General features: G+C 70.9%; 1 protein-coding gene across 2 annotated transcripts in view; it reads left to right on the top strand.

The window, feature by feature from the left end:
- LOC142825942 (microtubule-actin cross-linking factor 1, isoforms 6/7-like) overlaps positions 1-19,661 on the top strand; it is a 199,083-nt gene that overhangs the window by 63,868 nt on the left and 115,554 nt on the right. For both annotated transcript variants that reach the window (XM_075918188.2, XM_075918187.2), the window contains 7 exons: positions 214-417; positions 5,875-6,106; positions 7,281-7,507; positions 7,634-7,756; positions 13,467-13,568; positions 13,883-13,984; positions 14,267-14,413. In XM_075918188.2, the coding sequence (XP_075774303.2) occupies positions 214-417; positions 5,875-6,106; positions 7,281-7,507; positions 7,634-7,756; positions 13,467-13,568; positions 13,883-13,984; positions 14,267-14,413 (1,137 nt within the window). The remainder of the gene's footprint in view (positions 1-213; positions 418-5,874; positions 6,107-7,280; positions 7,508-7,633; positions 7,757-13,466; positions 13,569-13,882; positions 13,985-14,266; positions 14,414-19,661) is intronic.

The raw sequence follows: 19,661 nt of genomic DNA, 5'->3' as shown, positions 1-19,661 counted from the left end.
ACAGGTCTCCTGGCCCCCCGCAGTGTCTCTGGGGTCCCTAGCGGAGCACCGGACCCTGATGGGTCTCCCGCCCCCCCCCCCCCCCGCAGAGTCTCTGGGGTCCCTGGCGGAGCACCGGACCCTGATGGGTCTCCCGCCCCCCCGCAGTGTCTCTGGGGTCCCTGGCGGAGCACCGGACCCTGACAGGTCTCCTGCCCCCCCCCCCCGCCGCAGTGTCTCCGGGAGGCCCTGGCGGAGCACCAGCCCCTGATGGGGAAGCTGCAGCGCGTCTCTGCCCAGCTGGTGGAGCTGAGCCCAGAGCAGGGGGCCCCGTTCCAGCAGCGCTGCCGGGTGGCGCAGGAGCAGTTCAGCAGCCTCCACGAACAACTGCACCAGGCGGCCTTGGTGCTGGAAGACGCCGCTCCCCGCTACAGCCAGGTACGTGGCCCCCTCAGCCCAACTCACCGCGGGCCCGGCGAGACGCCGCCGAGATTCTCGGACAGGCTCAGTGCACGGAGACAGGCGCTGAGCAGCCCGGAGGGGTCCCCAACACAGGACGCAGGACCAGCTGCACCAAGTGCGTCAGCCGCCACCCTGGCCAGCAAATCCCCTCGACACCCCAGCGCCCTGTGCCCCCCAGTCCCCCTTACACAGGGGAGAGGTGATAACCCATCCCCCACCTCCCCTCAGATACCCCAGCGCCCTGTGCCCCCCAGTCCCCTTACACAGGGGAGAGGTGATAACCCATCCCCCACCTCCCCTCAGACACCCCAGTGCTCCCTGTGCCCCCCAGTCCCCCTTACACAGGGGAGAGGTGATAACCCATCCCCCACCTCCCCTCAGACACCCCAGTGCTCCCTGTGCCCCCCAGCCCCCCTTACACAGGGGAGAGGTGATAACCCATCCCCCACCTCCCCTCAGACACCCCAGTGCTCCCTGTGCCCCCCAGCCTCCCCTTACACAGGGGGGAGGTGATAACCCATCCCCCACCTTCCCTCAGACACCCCAGTGCTCCCTGTGCCCTTCAGCCCCCCCTCACACAGGGGAGAGGTGATAACCCATCCCCCACCTCCCCTCAGACACCCCAGTGCTCCCTGTGCCCCCCTTACACAGGGGAGAGGTGATAACCCATCCCCCACCTCCCCTCAGACACGCCAGTGCTCCCTGTGCCCCCCAGCCCCCTTACACAGGGGAGAGGTTATAACCCATCCCCCACCTCCCCTCAGACACCCCAGTGCTCCCTGTGCCCCCCAGCCCTCCTTACACAGGGGAGAGGTGATAACCCATCCCCCACCTCCCCTCAGACACCCCAGTGCTCCCTGTGCCCCCCAGCCTCCCCTTACACAGGGGGGAGGTGATAACCCATCCCCCACCTCCCCTCAGACACCCCAGTGCTCCCTGTGCCCTTCAGCCCCCCCTCACACAGGGGAGAGGTGATAACCCATCCCCCACCTCCCCTCAGACACCCCAGTGCTCCCTGTGCCCTTCAGCCCCCCCTCACACAGGGGAGAGGTTATAACCCATCCCCCACCTCCCCTCAGACACCCCAGTGCTCCCTGTGCCCCCCAGCCCCCCTTACACAGGGGAGAGGTGATAACCCATCCCCCCCACTTCCCCTCAGACACCCCAGTGCTCCCTGTGCCCCCCAGCTCCCCCTCACACAGGGGAGAGGTTATAACCCATCCCCCCCACTTCCCCTCAGACACCCCAGTGCTCCCTGTGCCCCCCAGCCCCCTCACACAGGGGAGAGGTTATAACCCATCCCCCACCTCCCCACAGATACCCCAGTGCTCCCTGTGTCCCCCCAGCCCCACCTGACACAGGGGAGAGGTGATAACCCATCCCCCACCTGCCCTCAGACACCCCAGTGCTCCCTGTGCTCCCCCAGCCCCATCTGCAGTGGTGCATCAAAGGGGCAGTGTAACACGGAGCCCAGGATCAGCTGGAGTGCCCCGCTGACCCCAGACTCCATGTTGCGCTGCCCCGCTGATCCCTGGCTCCGCGTTGCGCTGCCCCTTTGCAGTGCTGGAGCGGCGCTTGCAAGGGGCAGTGCTACGCGGCGCTGGGGATCAGCGGGGTGCTCCAGCTCGTCCCTGGGAGGGCCGTTAAAGACGAGTCGACTACCCAAGAAGCCAATGTCATCGGGAAGCCAGTTGACTAGCGGGCTAGTCGACCCCCCCTTGCGCCTCTCCCTGGATGGGGAGTTTAGTGCTTCTCTTGCCTCCCTACTCTGCTAGTTACAGGGTTGCTCCGTTGTCTAGGCTTTGCCGTGGAATTCCTTGGCTAGGCAGAGGTTTCCTTTTCTTGTTACCATCCCCCTTTCCTCAGGGACATTTTCTAACATTTATGAGTTCTAAAATTGACCTCATGGATCTGCTGGTATCCACGTTCAAGCTTCGGCTGTCCCTTAACAGGCTCCCCCGGCTTGACTCATGCACCTGCTCCTCGTGAGCTTTTAAAATGCATGTGTCCGAGTTCGCCGTTCCCCAGCCAGACCCTAACCCCATCCCGTTCCATAGGGACAGCTGAGGCGCCCGGGTCCCGCTGCCAGGGGGGAGCCCAGGATCAGCTGTGAGGCGGCTGCCCCTTTGAAACGCCGCCTCTGCCTGCACGGTTCAGAGGGGCAGCGGAGCCCCGGGAGTCCGCAGCTGGTCCTGGGCTCCGCGTTGCACGGCCACAGCGGCACTTCAAAGGGGCAGTGCAGCATTAATGCCTCCAATGAATGTATTAAAAATTAATCCTGCCCTGCGCTAATTGCAGGCCTCAATGCATGTCAAGTGACAGTCCTAATTAGTACCACTCCTGGTAATGATGAGAGGTGCTGAAAACCTCTACTGGAAAAATTCCACTCAACCCAAATGACCGGCCACGGTCCCAGGTCAGTTTATAACTTAGGGTATGTCTACACTACCCCGCTAGTTCGAACTAGCGGGGTAATGTATGCATACCGCACTTGCTAATGAAGCCCGGGATTTGAATTTCCCGGGCTTCATTAGCATAAGCGGGGAGCCGCCATTTTTAAATCCCCGCTGCTTCGAACCCCGTGTAGCGCGGCTACACGGGGCTCGAACTAGGTAGTTCAGACTAGGGTCCTATTCCGAACTACCGTTACTCCTCGTGAAACGAGGAGTACCGGTAGTTCGGAATAGGCACCCTAGTCCGAACTACCTAGTTCGAGCCCCGTGTAGCCGCGCTACACGGGGTTCGAAGCAGCGGGGATTTAAAAATGGCGGCTCCCCGCTTATGCTAATGAAGCCCGGGAAATTCAAATCCCGGGCTTCATTAGCAAGTGCGGTATGCATACATTACCCTCCTAGTTCGAACTAGGAGGGTAGTGTAGACATACCCTTAGATCTTACTCAGACATCCTGCTGATGGGCAGCCCTTTAAAATCTAAATTGTGGAGAGAAGGGAGGGGGAGGAGAGGAGAGGGAAAGAGGGGGAGGGAGGAGAGGGAAGGACAAGAGCGGGAAGAAGGGGGAGGGAGGAGAGGGAAGGAGAAGAGAGGCAAGGAGAAGGAAGGAGGGAAGGAGAGGAGAGGGAAGGAGGGGGAGGGAGGAGAGGGAAGGAGAAGAGAGGGAAGGAGAAGGAAGGAGGGAAGGAGAGGAGAGGGAAGGAGGGGGAGGGAGGGAGGGAAGGAGAAGAGAGGGAAGGAGAGGAGAGGGAAGGAGAGAGAGGGGGAGGGGGAGGGAGGAGAGGGAAGGAGAAGAGAGGGAAGAAGGGGGAGGGAAGGAGAGGAGAAGAGAGGGAAGGAGGGGGAGGTAGGGAAGGACAGGGAAGGAGGGGGAAGGAGGGAAGGAGAAGAGAAGAGAGGGAAGGGGGGAGGGAGGGAGGGAAGGAGAGGAGAAGAGGGAAGGAGAGGAGAAGAGAGGGAAGGAGGGAAAGAGAGGAGAGGAGAGGGTAGGAGAAGAGGGAAGAAGGGGGAGAGAGGGAAGGAGAGAAGAGAGGGGAGGGAGGGAAGGAAAGGAGGAGAGGGAAGGAGAAGGTTAAATTTGTGAAAGGACTCCAATTCACACAGCAGTTGCTACGTTCTTGGTTCAGGCTGTTCGCACCTCGCCCATGCGGAGGGATCCCTCTGTCCTGCACAGACACGTGTCCCAGGGTGCAGTGGGGAGTCCCACAGCCACCCCCTGGCCCGGCAGGACATGGGGCTTTGCAGGCGGACGCCAGGCCCACGTCCCAGGCCAGGGCTTGCAGGAAAGTCCCGTCAGTGCAGCTGGTGCCTCCCGGGCTCCACTCTCCGTGGAATGTCTCCGGACGGGCCACGCGGCCCCACCAGGCTGGCTGCTCTGGGGTCCCTGCAGGAGCTTCCAGTGGCAGACGGACACGGCCCGTGGTCAGATCGTCAGTCCAAACATGGCACCTGCCCTCCTCTGGTCTGTTCACAGCCAGCCGGTCCAACCGTCTCTGCCCGCGATCCCTGCACAGCGTGTGGGGGGTCCCCGACCCAGCACCCCCATGTGCAGCCAGGCGGGACTCTCAGGCGGCAGGTAGAAGAGAAGGTCTGTTGGCTCCCAGGGTATGTCTACACTACAGAGTTAGTTCGAACTAACGTCCGTTAGTTTGAACTAACTTTCATAGGCTCTACACTAGCGCTCCGCTAGTTCGAACTTAATTCGAACTAACGGAGCGCTTAGTTCGAACTAGGAAAACCTCATTTTACGAGGATTAAGCCTAGTTCGAATTAGCTTAGTTCGAATTAACTAATTCGAACTAAGTTAATTCGAATTAGCGCTGCAGTGTAGACGTACCCCCAGGGACACAGCATAGAACAGACTTGCTGTTACAGGAACCAGGAGCCGCCAGCCCGGCCTGTCTCAGGGGAAAGGGGGAGCCAGGGCCCTGCCCCCCAATCCAGCTAGACTCCCTGCATCCTAAGCCAGTGGAGACTCTTGCCCAGCTCTGCAGACAGCCCCGCCCCCTCCTGTGTCCAGCTTCCCAGGCGAAAGGTGTCCCCTGGCTGCATCTCCCACCTGGACCCAGGCTACGAAGCAGCCTGAGCCGTGGTGTAGTGCTGGGCTGGGCAGCCTCCCTCGTGGAATGAGGAGTAACAGTAGTTCGAACTAGGAAGCCTAGTCCGAACTACCTAGTTCGTGCCCCGTGTAGCCGCGCTGCACGGGGTTCGAACCAGCGGGGTTTTAAAAATGGCGGCTCCCCGCTTATGCAAATGAAGCCCGGGAAATTCAAATCCCAGGCTTCATTTGCAAGTGCGGTATGCCTACATTACCCTCCTAGTGCGAACTAGGAGGGTAGTGTAGACATACCCTGAGAGTCACAGCCAGCACTCCCATCCCCTGCCGGGCACCAGTGCAGTGCTCAGGGAAACTGAGGCACACACCCGGTGTCACTACAGAGCAGCCAAGACGGTCGGACACGTGCAACGTGACACAGTCCCCGCTCCGTCAGCAGCGCTGGCAAGACTGGTCAGTGGAGCGCAGGGGCTGCAGCAGTGACCTGTGAGGTCCAACAAGATCACAGCCTGCCTGCGAGCTGGGCCAGCAGCCCAGACCCCCACCCACCACGCCCAGGCCTGCTGTGCCCTGCCTGTGGCCCCTGTGCAGGTGGTGGGTCAGAGCAGACCTTGCCCTGTCTCCAGGATCCCAGCCAGCCCCACACCATGGGTGGTGAAGGATGGGCTGGCTGGGACTACCGCTCGATGCCCAGGGAGGGATCCCGGGTGCCGGCCCTAGGGGTGCCACTGATGGGCACCCGGGTGCTCCCCAGCCCACATGAGACCCTGCTCATGTAGCCACCTTGCTTGGGGGCGCTGGGCTGGGCTACACTCAAGCTGCACCCCGGCTCTCAGCCAGCCCCAGCCCCATTAGGCAGCCAGAGCGCTGGGGGCTCTTCCCTTGGGCCCCGAGGAAGCCCCGGTTGGCTGCGTGTCTCCTACAGCTCATGGAGCGCATGGACTTGCTGCTGGAGAGCCTGGAGCGGCTCCAGAGCCGGGTGCAGGACCCCCCCGTGGTCCGGGGCGACGTGGCGCAGCTGCGGGAGCAAATCTGTGAGAACAGCCTGGTGCTGGGCGAGCTGGAGAAGCTGGGTGCAGCGCTGGAGACCGTGCGCAGCCAGGGGGCCGAGCTGCTGGGCAGCGTGCAGACAGCTGGCGCCAGCGCCGCAGCGGAAGGTACCGGGGTCACTGCCCTGCCAGGCTCTGCCTGGGAAACAGGCTCTCAGCTCCAGCAACCGCCCCAGTGTTGGGCAGTGCCCCAGGGCTGGGGAGGGGGGGGGTGCTGGATGGTACCCTGGGACTGGAGGGGTGTTAGGCAGTGTCCCAGGGCTGGGGGGGGTGCTGGGCAGTGCCCCGGGGTTGGGGGGGGTGCTGGGCGGTGCCCCGGGGCTGGGGGGGTGCTGGGCAGTGCCCCGGGGCTGGGGGGGGTGCTGGGCGGTGTCCCGGGGCCTGGAGGGGAGTGCTGGGCGGTGTCCTGGGGCTGGGGGTGCCCTGGGGCTGGGAGGGGGGTGCTGGGCGGTGTCCCGGGGCTGGGGGGGTGCTGGGCGGTGCCCCGGGGCCGGGGGGGTGCTGGGCGGTGCCCCGGGGCCGGGGGGGGTGCTGGGCGGTGCCCCGGGGCCGGGGAGGGTGCTGGGGGGTGCCCCGGGGCTGGGGGGGGGGTGCTGGGGGATGTCCCAGGGCTGGGGGGGTGCTGGGCGGTGTCCCAGGGTTGGCGGGGGGTGCTGGGCGGTTCCCCGGGGCTGGGGGGGTGCTGCGCGGTGTCCCGGGGCTGGGGGGGTGCTGGGCGGTGCCCCGGGGCTGGGATGGGGGTTCTGGGGGGTGTCCCGGGGCTGGCGGGGTGCTGGGTGGTGCCCCGGGGCCGGGAGGGGGGTGCTGGGCAGTGTCCTGGGGCTGGGGGGGTGCTGGGCGGTGTCCCGGGGCCGGGGGGGGGTGCTGGGCGGTGCCCTGGGGCCGGGGAGGGTGCTGGGGGGTGCCCTGGGGTTGGGGGGGGTGCTGGGGGGTTTCCCAGGGCTGGGGGGGGTGCTGGGCGGTGTCCCGGGGCCAGTGGGGGACTGGGCGGTGCACCGGGGCCGGGGGGGGGGTGTGCTGGGGGGTGCCTCGGGGCCGGGAGGGGTGCTGGGGGGTGCCCCAGGGCTGGGGGGGTGCTGGGGGGTGTCCCAGGGCTGGGGGGGGTGCTGGGCGGTGTCCCGGGCCCGGTGGGGGGCTGGGCGGTGCACCGGGCCCGGTGGGGGGCTGGGCGATGCCCCGGGGCTGGGGGCGCCACTGCGTTGCAGGGTGCTGGGTGCCCGCAGGGTGCTGGCGTTCGGCTGGGGCTCTCTCCAGCCCCTCATGCCCCTCTCCGGCCCTGCAGCGATCCAGGAGCGCACAGAGCAGCTGCAGAGCCGATGGAGCTGCCTGTGCGGGCAGGGGGAGGAGAGGGGCCGCTGGCTCAGGGGTCTGCTGGCGCTGGCCGACCGGTTCTGGCAGGGGCTCGCCGAGCTGGCCGTCACGCTCACCGACACCCAGCAGATGGTGCTGGGCTCGGAGGAAGGCGGCTCTGAGCCCGACGGCATCCGTGCGACGCTCTGCGCCATGCAGGTACCGAGTGGCCTGGGGCTGGGCGGGGGGCAGGGTGCCACGGTCCCTTCCCCTGAGCCGAGCCGCCAGAGCCCGGGCGCGGGCAGGGCTGAGCTGCACTGGGTGCCCATTGCCACGTGCCCGCAGGCGCTGCGGGAGGAGATCGACGCGCTGCAGGGAGAGCTGGACGCGCTCGGCAGCCTGGGCGTGGAGCTGATGGCGGCCTGCGGAGACCCGGACAAGCCAGACGTCACCAAGAGCCTGGACGATGTGAGGGGTGTGACGGGGCCCTGGGGGGGCAGGCCTGGGGCCCCTGAAGGGTGGGCTGGGGAGAAGGCCCCTTGGAGCATGTGAGGGGACCACTGTGGGGTTAAATGGGCAGGAATCCTGGGGGTGGAGCTCCCTGTGGGGGGGAGCGAATGGAGCTCCAGGGGGAAGACTTCCTGGGCCCTTCTGGGGCCTGGATCCCCATGGGACAGAAGTCGTGGGGCTCCCATGGGGCGGAATGGGAAGGGGTTTCCTCTAGGAGGAACAGATGGAATTCTGTGGGGTGACGCTGGTGGGGCCCCAAGGGACAGGGTGGGTGGGGCTCAGGGAGAAAGTTCAGTGTCTCAGTGGCTGGGGTCCCTGTGGGGCAGAGTGGACAGGGCTGTGTGGGGCAGTCACTGGGGCTCCAGGGGGTCATCACCAGGTCACTGGGGCTCCGGGGGGCTGTCGCTGGGGCTCGGGGAGGCCGTCAGCAGGTCACTGGGGCTCGGGGGGGCCGTCAGCAGGTCACTGGGGCTCAGGGGGGCCATCAGCAGGTCACTGGGGCTCCGGGGGGCTGTCACTGGGGCTCGGGGAGGCCGTCAGCAGGTCACTGGGGCTCAGGGGGGCCATCAGCAGGTCACTGGGGCTCCGGGGGGCTGTCGCTGGGGCTTGGGGAGGCTGTCAGCAGGTCACTGGGGCTCGGGGGGGCCGTCAGCAGGTCACTGGGGCTCAGGGGGGCCATCAGCAGGTCACTGGGGCTCCGGGGGGCTGTCGCTGGGGCTCGGGGAGGCTGTCAGCAGATCACTGGGGCTCAGGGGGGGGCCGTCAGCAGGTCACTGGGGCTCAGGGGGGCTGTCCTGGGGCTCGGGGGGGCCGTCAGCAGGTTGCTGGGGCTCAGGGGGGCTGTCGCTGGGGCTCGGGGAGGCCGTCAGCAGGTCACTGGGGCTCGGGGGGGCTGTCAGCAGGTCACTGGGGCTCAGGGGGGCCATCAGCAGATCACTGGGGCTCGGGGGGGGCCGTCAGCAGGTCACTGGGGCTCAGGGGGGCTGTCCTGGGGCTCGGGGGGGCCGTCAGCAGGTTGCTGGGGCTCAGGGGGGCTGTCGCTGGGGCTCGGGGGGGCCGTCAGCAGGTCACTGGGGCTCAGGGGGGCTGTCCTGGGGCTCGGGGGGGCCGTCAGCAGGTTGCTGGGGCTCAGGGGGGCTGTCGCTGGGGCTCGGGGAGGCTGTCAGCAGGTCACTGGGGCTCGGGGGGCCGTCAGCAGGTCACTGGGGCTCCGGGGGGCTGTCGCTGGGGCTCGGGGAGGCTGTCAGCAGGTCACTGGGGCTCGGGGGGGCCGTCAGCAGGTCACTGGGGCTCCGGGGGGCTGTCGCTGGGGCTCGGGGGGGCCGTCAGCAGGTCACTGGGGCTCGGGGGGCCGTCAGCAGGTCACTGGGGCTCAGGGGGGCTGTCCTGGGGCTCAGGGGGGCCATCAGCAGGTCACTGGGGCTCGGGGGGGCCGTCAGCAGGTAGCTGGGGCTCAGGGGGGCTGTCCTGGGGCTCGGGGAGGCCATCAGCAGGTCACTGGGGCTCGGGGGGGCCGTCAGCAGGTCGCTGGGGCTCAGGGGGGCTGTCGCTGGGGCTCGGGGAGGCCATCAGCAGGTTGCTGGGGCTCGGGGGGGCCGTCAGCAGGTTGCTGGGGCTCGGGGGGGCCGTCAGCAGGTCACTGGGGCTCAGGGGGCTGTCCTGGGGCTCGGGGGGGCCGTCAGCAGGTCACTGGGGCTCAGGGGGGCTGTCCTGGGGTTCGGGGAGGCCATCAGCAGGTCACTGGGGCTCGGGGGGGCCGTCAGCAGGTCGCTGGGGCTCAGGGGGGCTGTCGCTGGGGCTCGGGGAGGCCATCAGCAGGTCACTGGGGCTCGGGGGGGCCGGTCAGCAGGTCGCTGGGGCTCAGGGGGGCCGTCAGCAGGTCGCTGGGGCTCGGGGGGGCCGTCAGCAGGTAGCTGGGGCTCAGGGGGGCCGTCAGCAGGTCACTGGGGCTCGGGGGGGCCGTCAGCAGGTAGCTGGGGCTCAGGGGGGCCGTCAGCAGGTCACTGGGGCTCGGGGGGCCGTCAGCAGGTAGCTGGGGCTCAGGGGGGCCGTCAGCAGGTCACTGGGGCTCGGGGGGGCCGTCAGCAGGTCGCTGGGGCTCAGGGGGGCTGTCGCTGGGGCTCGGGGAGGCCATCAGCAGGTTGCTGGGGCTCGGGGGGGCCGTCAGCAGGTTGCTGGGGCTCGGGGGGGCCGTCAGCAGGTCACTGGGGCTCGGGGGGCCGTCAGCAGGTTGCTGGGGCTCAGGGGGGCCGTCAGCAGGTCACTGGGGCTCAGGGGGACTGTCCTGGGGCTCGGGGGGCCGTCAGCAGGTCGCTGGGGCTCAGGGGGGCCATCAGCAGGTCACTGGGTCTCAGGGGGGCTGTCGCTGGGGCTCGGGGAGGCCATCAGCAGGTCACTGGGGCTCGGGGGGGCCGGTCAGCAGGTCGCTGGGGCTCAGGGGGGCCGTCAGCAGGTCGCTGGGGCTCGGGGGGGCCGTCAGCAGGTAGCTGGGGCTCAGGGGGGCCGTCAGCAGGTCACTGGGGCTCAGGGGGACTGTCCTGGGGCTCGGGGGGGGGGCCGTCAGCAGGTTGCTGGGGCTCAGGGGGGCTGTCCTGGGGCTCGGGGGGCCGTCAGCAGGTCACTGGGGCTCAGGGGGGCCATCAGCAGGTCACTGGGGCTCCGGGGGGCTGTCGCTGGGGCTCGGGGAGGCTGTCAGCAGATCACTGGGGCTCAGGGGGGGGCCGTCAGCAGGTCACTGGGGCTCAGGGGGGCTGTCCTGGGGCTCGGGGGGGCCGTCAGCAGGTTGCTGGGGCTCAGGGGGGCTGTCGCTGGGGCTCGGGGAGGCCGTCAGCAGGTCACTGGGGCTCGGGGGGGCTGTCAGCAGGTCACTGGGGCTCAGGGGGGCCATCAGCAGATCACTGGGGCTCGGGGGGGCCGTCAGCAGGTCACTGGGGCTCAGGGGGGCTGTCCTGGGGCTCGGGGGGGCCGTCAGCAGGTTGCTGGGGCTCAGGGGGGCTGTCGCTGGGGCTCGGGGAGGCTGTCAGCAGGTCACTGGGGCTCGGGGGGCCGTCAGCAGGTCACTGGGGCTCCGGGGGGCTGTCGCTGGGGCTCGGGGAGGCTGTCAGCAGGTCACTGGGGCTCGGGGGGGCCGTCAGCAGGTCACTGGGGCTCCGGGGGGCTGTCGCTGGGGCTCGGGGGGCCGTCAGCAGGTCACTGGGGCTCGGGGGGCCGTCAGCAGGTCACTGGGGCTCAGGGGGGCTGTCCTGGGGCTCAGGGGGGCCATCAGCAGGTCACTGGGGCTCGGGGGGGCCGTCAGCAGGTAGCTGGGGCTCAGGGGGGCTGTCCTGGGGCTCGGGGAGGCCATCAGCAGGTCACTGGGGCTCAGGGGGGCTGTCCTGGGGCTCGGGGAGGCCGTCAGCAGGTCACTGGGGCTCGGGGGGCCGTCAGCAGGTCACTGGGGCTCCGGGGGGCTGTCGCTGGGGCTCGGGGAGGCTGTCAGCAGATCACTGGGGCTCGGGGGGCCGTCAGCAGGTCACTGGGGCTCAGGGGGGCTGTCCTGGGGCTCGGGGGGGCCGTCAGCAGGTTGCTGGGGCTCAGGGGGGCTGTCGCTGGGGCTCGGGGAGGCCGTCAGCAGGTCACTGGGGCTCGGGGGGGCTGTCAGCAGGTCACTGGGGCTCAGGGGGGCCATCAGCAGATCACTGGGGCTCGGGGGGGCCGTCAGCAGGTCACTGGGGCTCAGGGGGGCTGTCCTGGGGCTCGGGGGGGCCGTCAGCAGGTTGCTGGGGCTCAGGGGGGCTGTCGCTGGGGCTCGGGGAGGCTGTCAGCAGGTCACTGGGGCTCGGGGGGCCGTCAGCAGGTCACTGGGGCTCCGGGGGGCTGTCGCTGGGGCTCGGGGAGGCTGTCAGCAGGTCACTGGGGCTCGGGGGGCCGTCAGCAGGTCACTGGGGCTCCGGGGGGCTGTCGCTGGGGCTCGGGGAGCCGTCAGCAGGTCACTGGGGCTCGGGGGGCCGTCAGCAGGTCACTGGGGCTCAGGGGGGCTGTCCTGGGGCTCAGGGGGGCCATCAGCAGGTCACTGGGGCTCGGGGGGCCGTCAGCAGGTCGCTGGGGCTCAGGGGGCTGTCCTGGGGCTCGGGGGGCCGTCAGGTCGCTGGGGCTCGGGGGGGCCGTCAGCAGGTCACTGGGGCTCAGGGGGGCCGTCAGCAGGTCACTGGGTCTCAGGGGGGCCATCAGCAGGTCACTGGGGCTCGGGGGGGCCGTCAGCAGGTCGCTGGGGCTCAGGGGGCTGTCCTGGGGCTCGGGGAGGCCATCAGCAGGTCACTGGGGCTCGGGGGGGCCGTCAGCAGGTCGCTGGGGCTCAGGGGGGCCATCAGCAGGTCACTGGGTCTCAGGGGGGCTGTCGCTGGGGCTCGGGGAGGCCATCAGCAGGTTGCTGGGGCTCGGGGGGGCCGTCAGCAGGTCACTGGGGCTCGGGGGGCCGTCAGCAGGTTGCTGGGGCTCAGGGGGGCCGTCAGCAGGTCACTGGGGCTCAGGGGGACTGTCCTGGGGCTCGGGGGGCCCGTCAGCAGGTAGCTGGGGCTCAGGGGGGCCGTCAGCAGGTCACTGGGGCTCAGGGGGACTGTCCTGGGGCTCGGGGGGGGGGGCCGTCAGCAGGTTGCTGGGGCTCAGGGGGCTGTCCTGGGGCTCGGGGGGCCGTCAGCAGGTCGCTGGGGCTCAGGGGGGCCATCAGCAGGTCACTGGGTCTCAGGGGGGCTGTCGCTGGGGCTCGGGGAGGCCATCAGCAGGTCACTGGGGCTCGGGGGGCCGTCAGCAGGTCGCTGGGGCTCAGGGGGGCCATCAGCAGGTCACTGGGGCTCAGGGGGGCCGTCAGCAGGTCACTGGGGCTCAGGGGGACTGTCCTGGGGCTCGGGGGGGCCGTCAGCAGGTAGCTGGGGCTCAGGGGGGCCGTCAGCAAGTCACTGGGGCTCAGGAGGACTGTCCTGGGGCTCGGGGGGGGCCGTCAGCAGGTAGCTGGGGCTCAGGGGGCTGTCCTGGGGCTCGGGGGGCCGTCAGCAGGTCACTGGGGCTCAGGGGGGCTGTCCTGGGGCTCGGGGGGGCCGTCAGCAGGTCACTGGGGCTCAGGGGTGCTGTCCTGGGGCTCGGGGAGGCCATCTGCAGGTCACTGGGGCTCGGGGGGGCCGTCAGCAGGTCACTGGGGCTCCGGGGGGCTGTCGCTGGGGCTCGGGGAGGCTGTCAGCAGGTCACTGGGGCTCGGGGGGGCCGTCAGCAGGTCACTGGGGTTCAGGGGGGCCGTCAGCAGGTCACTGGGGCTCCGGGGGGCTGTCGCTGGGGCTCGGGGAGGCTGTCAGCAGATCACTGGGGCTCAGGGGGGGGCCGTTAGCAGGTCACTGGGGCTCAGGGGGGCTGTCCTGGGGCTCGGGGGGCCGTCAGCAGGTTGCTGGGGCTCAGGGGGCTGTCCTGGGGCTCGGGGGGGCCGTCAGCAGGTCACTGGGGCTCAGGGGGGCTGTCCTGGGGCTCGGGGGGCCGTCAGCAGGTCGCTGGGGCTCAGGGGGGCTGTCCTGGGGCTCGGGGGGCCGTCAGCAGGTTGCTGGGGCTCAGGGGGCTGTCCTGGGGCTCGGGGGGCCGTCGCTGGGCTCCGGGGGGCAGTGCAAGGCTGATCGTGGCGCTGCTCCCCCGCTCTGTGGCCCTGCAGCTGTACGCGTCCTGGCACAGCCTGAGCAGGGTGTGGACGGAGCGGCAGGACCGCCTGCAGGAGCAGCTCCAGGCCGTGCTGCACTACCAGGAGGCCATGCAGGTGAGGGGCTGGGCGCTGGGCGGGGAGGGAAGCCCAGGTCTGCAGGGAGCAGCCAGAAGGGCCCCACTCCTTTGCCTTGCTCGCCCGAGCGCCCAGGCCTGTCAGGCGGGGAGGGGACCTGAGGAGGGGCAGGACTCTCCGTCCCTGGGGGCGCAGGCGGCCTGCCTTGGTGCGGCCCTGGCTGTCAAGGCTGAGGCGGGTGGGTCTTGCCCTGGTCTTGGGCCGGACCCGATGTCTCCTGACCGCCCTGGGACTCTGAGTGCGAGGGCATGCGCCCTCTGGGCCCCTAACCGCTGTCCCTGCCTCCTCCCCAGAGACTCTGTGACTGGCTGGCCACGGCGGAGCTGCGCATGGCGGAGGAGTTCCTGGTTGGGGGGGACCTGGAGCTGGTGAGGCAGCAGCTGGCAGAGCTGAAGGTGGGAAATGCTCCAGCTGGGCCCGGATGTGCTGGCATGGCAGGTGGCTGCCGGCACCGCGTCTCACCTCTCCGGGGAGCCAGTGCTGCACACGCAAGGCTGTCTGCTCCCTGGCACCTGGAGCCTGGCGGGGGTGGGGCTGAGGAGCTGCTCCGGGGGAGGTGCGGGGGTGCCAGAGGAGATGGGGGTGCAGAATCCCAGACCGCGAGCTCGGGGGGCCAAGCCGGGGCCATGGAGCGGCAGTGCCGGGAGCTGCCAGCAGCTCTGGTCCTGTCCCAGCAGGAGTTCAAGAGGGAGCTGTACCAGTGCAAGGTAGAAGTGGAGAGCCTGCGGCACCACGGTGGGGCTGTGGACAGAGGCCCCCCAGCTCTGCTCAGTGACTTCCGGCAGCGCTGGGACCGCCTGGAGGAGGAGACGGTGGGCCGCCAGGTAGGGCTCTTCTGGCCCCTCAGTCACAAGTGTCACTGGCCGGGCCCAGGCTGGGCGGGGTCCCTCGGTCTGGTCACCGGGCCCAGGCTGGGCGGGGTCCCTCGGTCTGGTCACGGGGCCCAGGCTGGGCGGGGTCCCTCGGTCTGGTCACCGGGCCCAGGCTGGGCGGGGTCCCTCGGTCTGGTCACGGGGCCCAGGCTGGGCGGAATCCCTCGGTCTGGTCACGGGGCCCAGGCTGGGCGGGGTCCCTCGGTCTGGTCACGGGGCCCAGGCTGGGCGGGGTCCCTCGGTCTGGTCACGGGGCCCAGGCTGGGCGGGGTCCCTAGGTCTGGTCACGGGGCCCAGGCTGGGCGGGGTCCCTCAGTCTGGTCACGGGGCCCAGGCTGGGCGGGGTCCCTCGGTCTGGTCACTGGGCCCAGGCTGGGCGGGGTCCCTCGGTCTGGTCACTGGGCCCAGGCTGGGCGGGGTCCCTCGGTCTGGTCACTGGGCCCAGGCTGGGCGGAATCCCTCGGTCTGGTCACGGGGCCCAGGCTGGGCGGGGTCCCTAGGTCTGGTCACGGGGCCCAGGCTGGGCGGGGTCCCTCGGTCTGGTCACGGGGCCCAGGCTGGGCGGGGTCCCTAGGTCTGGTCACGGGGCCCAGGCTGGGCGGGGTCCCTAGGTCTGGTCACGGGGCCCAGGCTAGGCGGGGTCCCTAGGTCTGGTCACGGGGCCCAGGCTGGGCGAGGTCCCTCGGTCTGGTCACGGGGCCCAGGCTGGGCGGGGTCCCTAGGTCTGGTCACTGGGCCCAGGCTAGGCGGGGTCCCTAGGTCTGGTCACGGGGCCCAGGCTGGGCGAGGTCCCTCGGTCTGGTCATGGGGCCCAGGCTGGGCGGGGTCCCTCGGTCTGGTCACGGGGCCCAGGCTGGGCGGAATCCCTCGGTCTGGTCACGGGGCCCAGGCTGGGCGGGGTCCCTCGGTCTGGTCACCGGGCCCAGGCTGGGCGGGGTCCCTCGGTCTGGTCACGGGGCCCAGGCTGGGCGGAATCCCTCGGTCTGGTCACGGGGCCCAGGCTGGGCGGGGTCCCTCGGTCTGGTCACGGGGCCCAGGCTGGGCGGGGTCCCTCGGTCTGGTCACCGGGCCCAGGCTGGGCGGGGTCCCTCGGTCTGGTCACGGGGCCCAGGCTGGGCGGAATCCCTCGGTCTGGTCACGGGGCCCAGGCTGGGCGGGGTCCCTCGGTCTGGTCACGGGGCCCAGGCTGGGCGGGGTCCCTCGGTCTGGTCACGGGGCCCAGGCTGGGCGGGGTCCCTCGGTCTGGTCACGGGGCCCAGGCTGGGCGGGGTCCCTCGGTCTGGTCACGGGGCCCAGGCTGGGCGGGGTCCCTCGGTCTGGTCACGGGTCCCAGGCTGGGCGGGGTCCCTCGGTCTGGTCACCGGGCCCAGGCTGGGCGGGGTCCCTCGGTCTGGTCACGGGGCCCAGGCTGGGCGAGGTCCCTCGGTCTGGTCACGGGGCCCAGGCTGGGCGGGGTCCCTCGGTCTGGTCACGGGGCCCAGGATGGGCGGGGTCCCTAGGTCTGGTCACGGGGCCCAGGCTGGGCGGGGTCCCTCGGTCTGGTCACGGGGCCCAGGCTGGGCGGGGTCCCTCGGTCTGGTCACGGGGCCCAGGCTGGGCGGGGTCCCTCGGTCTGGTCACGGGGCCCAGGCTGGGCGGGGTCCCTCGGTCTGGTCACGGGGCCCAGGCTGGGCGGGGTCCCTAGGTCTGGTCACGGGGCCCAGGCTGGGCGGGGTCCCTCGGTCTGGTCACGGGGCCCAGGCTGGGCGGGGTCCCTCGGTCTGGTCACCGGGCCCAGGCTGGGCGGGGTCCCTCGGTCTGGTCACGGGGCCCAGGCTGGGCGGGGTCCCTCGGTCTGGTCACGGGGCCCAGGCTGGGCGGGGTCCCTCGGTCTGGTCACTGGGCCCAGGCTGGGCGGGGTCCCTCGGTCTGGTCACCGGGCCCAGGCTGGGCGGGGTCCCTCGGTCTGGTCACGGGGACCAGGCTGGGCGAGGTCCCTCGGTCTGGTCACGGGGCCCAGGCTGGGCGGGGTCCCTCGGTCTGGTCACCGGGCCCAGGCTGGGCGGGGTCCCTCGGTCTGGTCACGGGGCCCAGGCTGGGCGGGGTCCCTCGGTCTGGTCACGGGGCCCAGGCTGGGCGGGGTCCCTCGGTCTGGTCACGGGGCCCAGGCTGGGCGGGGTCCCTCGGTCTGGTCACGGGGCCCAGGCTGGGCGGGGTCCCTCGGTCTGGTCACGGGGCCCAGGCTGGGCGGGGTCCCTCGGTCTGGTCACCGGGCCCAGGCTGGGCAGGGTCCCTAGGTCTGGTCACCGGGCCCAGGCTGGGCGAGGTCCCTCAGTCTGGTCACCGGGCCCAGGCTGGGCAGGGTCCCTAGGTCTGGTCACGGGGCCCAGGCTGGGTGAGGTCCCTCGGTCTGGTCACGGGGCCCAGGCTGGGCGAGGTCCCTCAGTCTGGTCACGGGGCCCAGGCTGGGCGGGGTCCCTAGGTCTGGTCACGGGGCCCAGGCTGGGCGGGGTCCCTCGGTCTGGTCACCGGGCCCAGGCTGGGTGAGGTCCCTCAGTCTGGTCACGGGGCCCAGGCTGGGCAGGGTCCCTAGGTCTGGTCACGGGGCCCAGGCTGGGCGAGGTCCCTAGGTCTGGTCACGGGGCCCAGGATGGGCGGGGTCCCTCGGTCTGGTCATGGGGCCCAGGCTGGGCGGGGTCCCTAGGTCTGGTCATGGGGCCCAGGCTGGGCGGGGTCCCTCGGTCTGGTCACGGGGCCCAGGCTGGGCGGAATCCCTAGGTCTGGTCACGGGGCCCAGGCTGGGCGGGGTCCCTCGGTCTGGTCACGGGGCCCAGGCTGGGCGGGGTCCCTCGGTCTGGTCACGGGGCCCAGGCTGGGCGGGGTCCCTCGGTCTGGTCACGGGGCCCAGGCTGGGCGGGGTCCCTCGGTCTGGTCACGGGGCCCAGGCTGGGCGGGGTCCCTCGGTCTGGTCACCGGGCCCAGGCTGGGCAGGGTCCCTAGGTCTGGTCACCGGGCCCAGGCTGGGCGAGGTCCCTCAGTCTGGTCACCGGGCCCAGGCTGGGCAGGGTCCCTAGGTCTGGTCACCGGGCCCAGGCTGGGCGGGGTCCCTAGGTCTGGTCATGGGGCCCAGGCTGGGCGGGGTCCCTAGGTCTGGTCACGGGGCCCAGGCTGGGCGAGGTCCCTAGGTCTGGTCACGGGGCCCAGGCTGGGCGGGGTCCCTCGGTCTGGTCACCGGGCCCAGGCTGGGCGGGGTCCCTAGGTCTGGTCACGGGGCCCAGGCTGGGCGGGGTCCCTCGGTCTGGTCACGGGGCCCAGGCTGGGCGGAATCCCTAGGTCTGGTCACCGGGCCCAGGCTGGGCGGGGTCCCTCGGTCTGGTCACCGGGCCCAGGCTGGGCGGGGTCCCTAGGTCTGGTCACGGGGCCCAGGCTGGGCAGGGTCCCTAGGTCTGGTCACGGGGACCAGGCTGGGCGGGGTCCCTCGGTCTGGTCACGGGGCCCAGGCTGGGCGGGGTCCCTCGGTCTGGTCACGGGGCCCAGGCTGGGCGGGGTCCCTCGGTCTGGTCATGGGGCCCAGGCTGGGCGGGGTCCCTAGGTCTGGTCACGGGGCCCAGGCTGGGCGAGGTCCCTCGGTCTGGTCACGGGGCCCAGGCTGGGCGGGGTCCCTAGGTCTGGTCACGGGGCCCAGGCTGGGCGGGGTCCCTCGGTCTGGTCACGGGGCCCAGGCTGGGCGGGGTCCCTCGGTCTGGTCACGGGGCCCAGGCTGGGCGGGGTCCCTAGGTCTGGTCACGGGGCCCAGCCTGGGCAGGGTCCCTAGGTCTGGTCACGGGGCCCAGGCTGGGCGGGGTCCCTAGGTCTGGTCACGGGGCCCAGCCTGGGCAGGGTCCCTAGGTCTGGTCACGGGGCCCAGGCTGGGCAGGGTCCCTCGGTCTGGTCACGGGGCCCAGGCTGGGCGGGGTCCCTAGGTCTGGTCACGGGGCCCAGGATGGGCGGGGTCCCTAGGTCTGGTCATGGGGCCCAGGCTGGGCGGGGTCCCTCGGTCTGGTCACGGGGCCCAGGCTGGGCGGAATCCCTAGGTCTGGTCACGGGGCCCAGGCTGGGCGGGGTCCCTCGGTCTGGTCACCGGGCCCAGGCTGGGCGGGGTCCCTCGGTCTGGTCACGGGGCCCAGGCTGGGCAGGGTCCCTAGGTCTGGTCACCGGGCCCAGGCTGGGCGGGGTCCCTCGGTCTGGTCACGGGGCCCAGGCTGGGCGGGGTCCCTCAGTCTGGTCACGGGGCCCAGGCTGGGCGGGATCCCTCGGTCTGGTCACGGGGCCCAGGATGGGCGGGGTCCCTAGGTCTGGTCACCGGGCCCAGGATGGGCAGGGTCCCTAGGTCTGGTCACGGGGCCCAGGATGGGCGGGGTCCCTAGGTCTGGTCACCGGGCCCAGGATGGGCAGGGTCCCTAGGTCTGGTCACCGGGCCCAGGCTGGGCGGGGTCCCTCGGTCTGGTCACGGGGCCCAGGATGGGCAGGGTCCCTAGGTCTGGTCACGGGGCCCAGGATGGGCAGGGTCCCTAGGTCTGGTCACCGGGCCCAGGCTGGGCGGGGTCCCTCGGTCTGGTCACGGGGCCCAGGCTGGGCAGGGTCCCTCGGTCTGGTCACCGGGCCCAGGCTGGGCGGGGTCCCTCGGTCTGGTCACGGGGCCCAGGATGGGCGGGGTCCCTAGGTCTGGTCACGGGGCCCAGGATGGGCGGGGTCCCTAGGTCTGGTCATGGGGCCCAGGCTGGGCGGGGTCCCTAGGTCTGGTCACGGGGCCCAGGCTGGGCGGGGTCCCTCGGTCTGGTCACCGGGCCCAGGCTGGGCAGGGTCCCTAGGTCTGGTCACGGGGCCCAGGATGGGCGGGGTCCCTCGGTCTGGTCATGGGGCCCAGGCTGGGCGGGGTCCCTAGGTCTGGTCACGGGGCCCAGGCTGGGCGGGGTCCCTCGGTCTGGTCACGGGGCCCAGGCTGGGCGGGGTCCCTCGGTCTGGTCACGGGGCCCAGGCTGGGCGAGGTCCCTCGGTCTGGTCACGGGGCCCAGGCTGGGCGGGGTCCCTCGGTCTGGTCACGGGGCCCAGGCTGGGCGAGGTCCCTCGGTCTGGTCACGGGGCCCAGGCTGGGCGGGGTCCCTCGGTCTGGTCACGGGGCCCAGGCTGGGCGGGGTCCCTCGGTCTGGTCACGGGGCCCAGGCTGGGCGGGGTCCCTCGG

Source organism: Pelodiscus sinensis, chromosome 2 (assembly GCF_052426305.1).
Source record: "Pelodiscus sinensis isolate ZL-2025 chromosome 2, ASM5242630v1, whole genome shotgun sequence".
In the NCBI taxonomy this organism is placed as follows: domain Eukaryota; kingdom Metazoa; phylum Chordata; order Testudines; family Trionychidae; genus Pelodiscus; species Pelodiscus sinensis.
The sequence above is the reverse complement of the archived record's forward strand: the minus strand, read 5'-3'. Positions and strand labels throughout refer to the sequence as shown.